This window comes from Echiichthys vipera, assembly GCF_963691815.1.
Source record: "Echiichthys vipera genome assembly, chromosome: 7".
NCBI lineage: Eukaryota > Metazoa > Chordata > Actinopteri > Perciformes > Trachinidae > Echiichthys > Echiichthys vipera.
This window is the reverse complement of record NC_139832.1, coordinates 16,730,577-16,738,466: the sequence shown is the minus strand read 5'-3', so window position 1 is coordinate 16,738,466 and position 7,890 is coordinate 16,730,577. Positions and strand designations below refer to the sequence as shown.

At 42.9% G+C, this 7,890-nt stretch overlaps 1 protein-coding gene across 1 annotated transcript in view; it reads right to left on the bottom strand.

Annotated features, from left to right (window-relative positions):
* Nucleotides 1–465: 465 nt before the first annotated feature.
* LOC310948744 (PDZ domain-containing RING finger protein 4) overlaps nucleotides 466–7,890 on the bottom strand; it is a gene marked incomplete at both ends in the record, with an annotated part of 50,921 nt that continues 43,496 nt past the window's right edge. The window contains 4 exons of the mRNA XM_083915970.1: nucleotides 466–1,908; nucleotides 2,917–3,045; nucleotides 3,831–3,932; nucleotides 6,239–6,301. Coding sequence (XP_083772096.1) covers nucleotides 466–1,908; nucleotides 2,917–3,045; nucleotides 3,831–3,932; nucleotides 6,239–6,301 — 1,737 coding nt within the window. The remainder of the gene's footprint in view (nucleotides 1,909–2,916; nucleotides 3,046–3,830; nucleotides 3,933–6,238; nucleotides 6,302–7,890) is intronic.

Sequence of the window (7,890 nt, the reverse complement as noted above, 5' to 3'; positions counted from 1 at the left end):
ACACCGAGAGAGATACTGACTTCAGCTTTAAAGGAGAGGTTGATCTGTTAATGAAAGGAGCATTCAAAAAAGTAAGTGAAAGGCAGGAGATCGATTCATTGTGTATTGCAAATGTACATAATATACACAAAAGAAATACTTAACTTTTCTTAAGATGCTCATACAACCATTTTAAATTATAAGGTTAAAACATAAATATGAAAATAGCATTGAAAAGATAAAAATGTATAGAGTGAAGTAATAAAATAATTATATAGTCATAATTTCATAGAAAAAGGTTTTTCCCACAGAGTGATAAAACAATACTGAAAAACATGAAGAAAATGTTATGACAACACTGATAAATTCTTTACAAAATGCTTTTTGGGTTACAAAGTGTGAAAAATATTCCTATTGTCCTCATAAAAACGCCACATTGAACGAGGCAAGTATATTATACCACATGGGGTAGAATGTGTGAGTTTTTTATACAGTAGTGACTGATAGGAAGGCGTTGTGCACCTTGGCTCCCTCAGGCGCCTTAGTACCATGAGTCATCAGCTCTTGGATGGTCATCCAGTTGTCCAGGATTTTCTTGTTTCGTTTCTTCATCATCTTCTTCTGGCTAAGCTCTATGATGCTGACTTCCTTGCGGCCCTCGCTGCTACTCTGAGGGTTCTCCTTCAAGCTTTCCAGCCGACTGCGTTGCATGAACTCTCGTCTTTTCCTCTGTTCTTTTGCTCTGACCAGGTGCTGCTTTCTTTCCTCTTTACTCCAGTACCTCCCCATCTTCATTTCACTCATTGCATCATCATCCGTGGTCATTCCCCCGCTACGCTCTTCTTTAATCTTCAGGGCACGCTCCCTTAGGATCTTGTCTCTGACAGGCCTCTTGGTGATGTATCGTGTGCCATCGCTACGGATCTTGACCTTCCACTCCATCTTGGGCTCATTAATGGGCCTCTGAGGCTCTTTGCAGACACTGAGAAGGCTGAGCTGGCTCTGAGCGTACTCAACAGCTGAGCGCTGCTGAATCAGCTGCATGTAGCTCTGGTAGTGGCGAGCATGAGCTGGGATGTTGACCTGCCTCTGCTGGGAACTGTGGGATGGAGAGAAGTAAGGAATCTGGGAAGCAAGGAGCTGTAATTCCCCCCTGCTTTCCTCTTCAGCCTGAGCTGTCTGGTTTGACTTGTTGTGGTCAGGGCTGCTACTTTTCCCTGGAACTGGAGCACGGCATGCTGGGATGGGGCTTGGGCTTAGAGAAGCGAGGCCACTGCAGAGGTTCCTCTGATTGGTGAGACTAACCATCCTCTGGAGTGAGTGTTCCGGAGAGCGATCCATTGCCAGAGGGGTGCTTCGTGAACTTTCTGCCGTGTTATAGGCACTGGAGCTGTCCTTGTCCGATTTCTCCAGCCTCTCATTGATGTCAGCCAGCTTCCCCCTTGTAGGGTCACTTTGGTTTTTGCTTAAGGGTGCAGAGTGGCCCGTGGAGGGAGACTGCTGGCCCTTGCGAAGGTTATGGGCCTGCATGATGTTCTGACATTCTAGTTCGATGCTGCGCAGCTCCTCGTTGAGCATACGTAGCTCATGCTGTACGCCACCCTGCTCTCCCATGCTGCACTCAATAGTGCTGCGGCGGCTGTAGAATAGGTCGTACTCACCGCTGTTACGTATCTGACACTTCAGCTCTAAGAGCTGCTGGAAACGATCACCCTCAGTCTCATCATCATCCTCATCCTCTTTGTCCTCCAACCCCGTGGAGCCAGTGGTACGGTATGTGTCCTGATTGTCTCTCAGGCACTGGGACAAACGTCTCTGGATGTGTGCCAGGACATTATGCTCTGAGCTCTCCATTCTGTCTTTTATACTCAGTACGCTATCCTTATGGTGAGGGCGTGTGGAACAGGTGGGCTTGTCGTCTTCTGCTCTCTGAAAAGAATAAATTGAACAAGAAATGCATTTTTATATAGATATATGACATTTACATTGCTAAAACTATGACTCACTTCTTTCTTTTAAAAAGCCACAAGGATACATTTTTATTATCATAACGACCTATGGCACTTTGAAACTTGTGTTGTATATGTAAGTCTGTTTAGATTAATAGCGTGTGTAAGTATGTTTTCAACATATTTCCGATTTGCAAGTAAGCTTGCGGACATGTATTTAAACGTATGATTAAACATATTTACAAATACTTTATATGGTTATGAACTTTGAATGGTACTCTGGTGTTTTCTCATACAGTCGACTGTTTTACCTTCCTTTTAATGGAATGAAGACAGAAAACAACAAAGTCACCAGAACTACAGTATTTAAGAGTTCAATAAGTGCAACCCTATTCTGCATTCTCCTGAAGGATTACATATGATGCCATGCATAACTCTGTTATACAGCTCTGTTACTGCAGGGATTGTTTCCTTTCTGCCACTTCTTTGAAGTTCCATTTATATGGATTTTTGTAGCATGCTATACCCCAACAAAACAGAATATTAAATCGTGAGTACTAATGTTTGGAATTTAAATGGTTCAACAGTCCCCTGCCATAAATATTCATAATCATTATTTCAGATTCAGATTTCAAAGGGCACAGCTTGTTTTCACTGATTTGCGATTCCATCTCTACCACCACCGAGATTTGTAATAATTTCAAGGAACATGTTAATATTGTCTTTGAATATTGACCTAATGCAGTCAAAGCAATTATGTCCATCTGATGGTATGATGTTCATAAGACACAGGCTACGACAGCCTGTCATTCAGGGTAAGATTACCTTAAATCTTTCTTTCTAACACTGGTTTTTAGGGGCTTTATTCTTAATGAACCGAGCAAATGCAAAGAAACAGGCTTTTTAGAGTTTCTTTAACACAGATAATAAAGCTTTGTTACTGACTCCCTAATCCAGTTACTCAAAGCATGTTTTGCTGCTGTCTGACCTGCTCATACTCCTGCTCCTCCTGTAAGGCAGCCAATTCCATCTCCTCTCTTTGCTGCTCCTCCAACATTTCCATCTTTAGCTGCTCCAGGAACTCACTGTGTTCATCATCCAGCCAGGCCTCCTCCAGCTAAGCGTGAAGGGGGGGAGAGAGAGAGAGAGAGAGAGTGAGAGAGTGAGAGTGAGAGTGGAGTGAGAGTGAGAGAGAGAGAGAGAGAGCTTGTGGCGACACATTGTCTCAAAACAAATAGTTGGGTGTCCCAAATGGGATTTGCTGTTTGGGTGGGAAAAAAACAAAAAACACCTGCTGTGGTTTTAAAATAATGAACCGCAACCATCAATACAATTTGGTATTTGACTGATATGCACCACCCCTTATCTTTAAAGGTACTAGATACATAAGACTGACACCTTTGACCTATTTGCTCCACACCATCCATCATCACTGTTTGTCTACTCAATGCAAACCAAATGGGATCCATATCTGAAGAATATCAGATTTACTACTGAGAGACATTTAATTACAAAGAGTTTACTATGAGCTCCTGGCTCATCTGCACTGCGGCATAGTCCTTTCACTTATTTGCCATCGGCCTTGGGCCTGAACTCAGACCACATTAGCATGCCATTAGCTTTTATGGCTTACTGTTGGAAGTCAATTACAGTGGCGCTACATAAAAATAAAACATGATGAGGTGTCTCAGTGGTGGCTTCCACTAGGAGTGGTTGTGGCAGTGGGGAGGGTTGGCTACCCCAGACTGCTATGGTTTACTCTGAGCAAATATAATGTAATTGACAAGCCTTCGGGCTGTGAACCTATGCTCCCTTTACCAATATTAGGCCCACAGTAGGTGTTTTAGTCAGTGGCTGAAAGATACAGTATGTCAGTGTGAGGTAACTGTGGTTATTTCTAACCTGCATCTCAGGTCTGCCAACCAGCAGTACGATGTTCCTACTCTCGTCATTGGAGAGTGCAGCCATTGCTTCCTCTCTGTCCTGTACATCTTGGCCATTAATCTGAAGATAACAAACATGATTAGCACACTCAGTATAAAAACAAGCATGCATATTGTATACACAACTCTAAATATTTGAACACAAGTACATACGCATACATATGCACTCATAGGCACACACACACTTACACTGAAGCAAACTTCATTCTTGTCAATACAAAAACCCTTAAGAAAAACAAAGTACCACAATAAAATTGTCACTGCACAATAATTACTTTTTTTCCCGGGGAAATTGTAAACACTTTGTGATGCTCTTTAATATGAAACAGGACCCAGCAGTGATTATGAATGGGACAGTGGCTGTGGGCCGGCGGAGCTGTTGTGTTCACCAAGGTATCCGGCAGCGCACATGCATCTAGCCGTACAATTAACTGGCCACTGACAGGGGGCGTCCATCTTTTTGCAGGCAGAGTAATGGCCCTGTCACTGGTGGATAATAGCCAGAGTACTGGTCTGCCACACACACACACACACACACACACACACACACACACACACACACACACACACACACACACACACACACACACACACACACACACACACACACACACACACACACACACACACACACACACACACACACACACACACACACACTCCTAGCTCAAATCCGTCACACAATACATGGTAGACACAGGTGGACAATTAGAATTAAACCGTGCTTATGCACAACGAGAATAGTTGACATTATTGTGTAACAAAAACAACTTATCCCTCTACACTACTTTCAATCTGCACCTGTAGCTACACTAATCAATTTTTTTCAAAATTACAATGGATTGAATGATTTGCAATCTGAAAGACAGTTGTTGTGAAGAACCCACAGAGTATCATCACCCAACTCTGCTGTTGCCCCAAGTGCTACTGAGGCTTTTTTTTAGCTCATTGAGAGGTAACGTATAGTGCTACACTAAGTAAACATAATTAGCATATATTTCTATCATATTTCCCTCAGGAGTGGTGACCAAAACAGACTTAGAGACAAAAGAGAGTGAATATAAGACTTTGGGTGTTTTCACACCTATATACATTTTATCTGGTTAGTTTTGGTTTCACATTGTAATAACGTGAGCACACTAAAGATCTTTTTATTGACATACTTGTATTCCGTCTTCATCATCATCTACATGACCTGCGTCTCCAGATACTTGTAATTGTTGGTCTGTAGATGAGTTTTCCTGTCCTGTTGTATCCTCGTTCTCTAGTGTTGAAATTTTTGAGTATTTTCCAACTGACTCCTGCTCTCCCCATATACTACAGCCCATTTGGTTTTGCTGCTTCGTTGAGAAGCGAGACACAGGAACTTTACTTGGTCTTGAGGAGCTGCAGCATTTATTTAGAGAAAAAGATGAAATCTACATTGTAAATTTACTGCCACTTTAGATGTTTTACCCCTAATAATTTCTCCACTCTGATTGCCAACAGCTGTCTGCTCAGCCATGCAGCCACCACCACACCCTCCCTTTTTCATTTGACCATACACCAAATACATACATACTAAGCACCTAATTACTCCTCATAGGAGCTTCCCTACTCTTACAACATGACGACAGCCTGCCAGAACTTCCTGTAATTGGCCCGTAAGTCAGAACCATCCAAAATGCTTTCACACTAGTAATGAATCCAGACCTCCTCCCTTTTGTCAGACCAAGGTTCTGCTGTTGCTGTAATTTTGGTTCGGATTGAACTGAAAAGTCCGAGTCCTGACCAAAGGAGCTAGATGTGAAAGCACCCTTATATTCATCAGGTGTCTGAACACACATTTCCAAGTTAATACTAATGTTGCTCTGTCTGCTAAATATATAAATAAGCAATAGTTTGCCATAATAATTTAATAAGATGATAATATACTTGACATTACACAGGCAATTACTTGTCTAAACAAAAACAATTATCCACCTAGAGGCAACACTGTACAGCCCTCCGTCCCAACAACTGCTGCTTCCTGTCTGTAGATTTCCTCTGAATCTCAGGCCTGAAGATGAAGCTAGGGGCTAATAACAGTGATAGCCTCTCAGCCATCCCACAGGAGTTAGTGAACTACAGCACAGATCCATCCTGAACCAGAACTCTTTAAAACCCCTGTTGGTGCTGAGTCGGTAACTAAAACAGCCAGGGGGGCATTTCTCCCCCTCTAACAGTCACAGCGGGGGCAAATTCCCCCTTTAATGTGCTGCCATTAAAAATGAACGAGCTCTCATCCTTGGAGACAGGGGGTGAGTGTGACAAAATAAAAGCGTTTTATTTAATGTTGAATCTGATCAGAACTGGTGTAATCTAGTGAGTGGTGGTTTACTACTGTACCTGTAAAATGCGATCCCCCTCTCGGATACGTCCGTCTCTAGCAGCAATGCTGTTTGGACTGATCTGTGAAGGTAGAAAGACAACACTTTCAGTCTTCATTCAAGAGAATCAAGAAGTGCCTGAAAATGTTTTAACTCATTATGTACATCAAACAGAGTGACATGTGTAGACTCATATTAATGATATGAGCGATACATGGAATTTGACTTTGGTAGTTGTTCACTTTCTCAGGCAGGTAGACGTATACAATACAGACACAAAATAAGAAATTGGGACAAATATACAAATATACAATCCAGATGGCAAATAAGTTATGGATATATACAATATACATAAATGTAATATGAAGTAGGGTCTTATATACAATTATACATATATAAAACAAATGTACAGGATGAACATACTAAATGCTAAATGCAAGAGGTAGATTAAGAGGCAGTAAAACAGATCAGCTGTTCAGAAGAGTGATAGCTGATGGAAAGAAGCTGTTTTTGTGTCTGGTTTTGCTGGCGTGAGTGGGGTCTTCAGTAATTTTCCCAGCCCGCTTTTTGGTTCTTGCAAGATACAAGACCAGGAGGGAGGGCAGGGGGACACCAATGATTTTCTCAGCTGACCTGATGGTGCGCTGAAGTCTGTAGATGTCTTTTTTTGTGGCCATACCAAACCACACCGTGATGGATGTGCAGAGGATGGACTCAATGACCGCAGTGTAGAAGATGCAGCTGCCATAAAAAGTACATCCTCTGCTGGGCCTTTTTGAGGATGGCTTTGGTGTTGGGCTACCACTTCAGATTCTGAGAAATGATGACTCCCAGAAACCTGAATGAGTCCACTCTGGACACCAGGCTGTTTGATATTGTGAGGGCAGCCAGTGCTAGGGGGTGTTTCCTAAAGTCCATTATCATCTCCACAGTCTTTAGAGTGTTTAGCTCCAAATTGTGCTGGCTGCACCAGATTGCCAGCTGCTTAACTTTACGTCACCATCACCATCCTGGATAAGTCCAATGACAGTGGTGTCATCTGCAAACTTTAGGAGTTTGACAACTGGGTCCTCGGAGGTGCAGTTGTTGGTATAAAGAGAGAATAGCAGAGGGGAAAGGACACACCCCTGTGGTGCCTTGTACCGGATGTGATGTCTCCCAGCCGCACATGTTGACTCCTATCAGTCAGGAAGCTGGTGATCCACTAACAGATGGCAGGGGATACAGAGAGGTGGGAGAGTTTGGCAGTAGGGATTCCAGGAATGATAGTATTGAACACCGAGCTGAAGTCCACAAAAAGGATCCTTGCATAGGTCCTTGGTTAGTCAAGATGCTGCAGGATGTAATGCAGCCCCATGTTTACTGCATCATCCACAGACCTGTTTGCCCTGTAGCCAAACTGCAGTGGGTCCAGCAGATGACCAGTGACAGATTTCAGGTGGGTCAGCAGCAGACACTCAAAACATTTCATAGATACTGAAGTCAATGCCACAGGTCTGTAGTCGTTGAGCCCTGTAATGGAGGGTTTTTTGGGGACAGGGATAATGGTTTATAAGGGACTATGCACAGCTCCAGGGATCTATTGAATATGCGTGTGAAACATGCATGGGAAGACCGTTAGATGTCAAAAGGTTTTCCTACAGCTGCCTGGTCAGTTTTAAAAGCATCAAC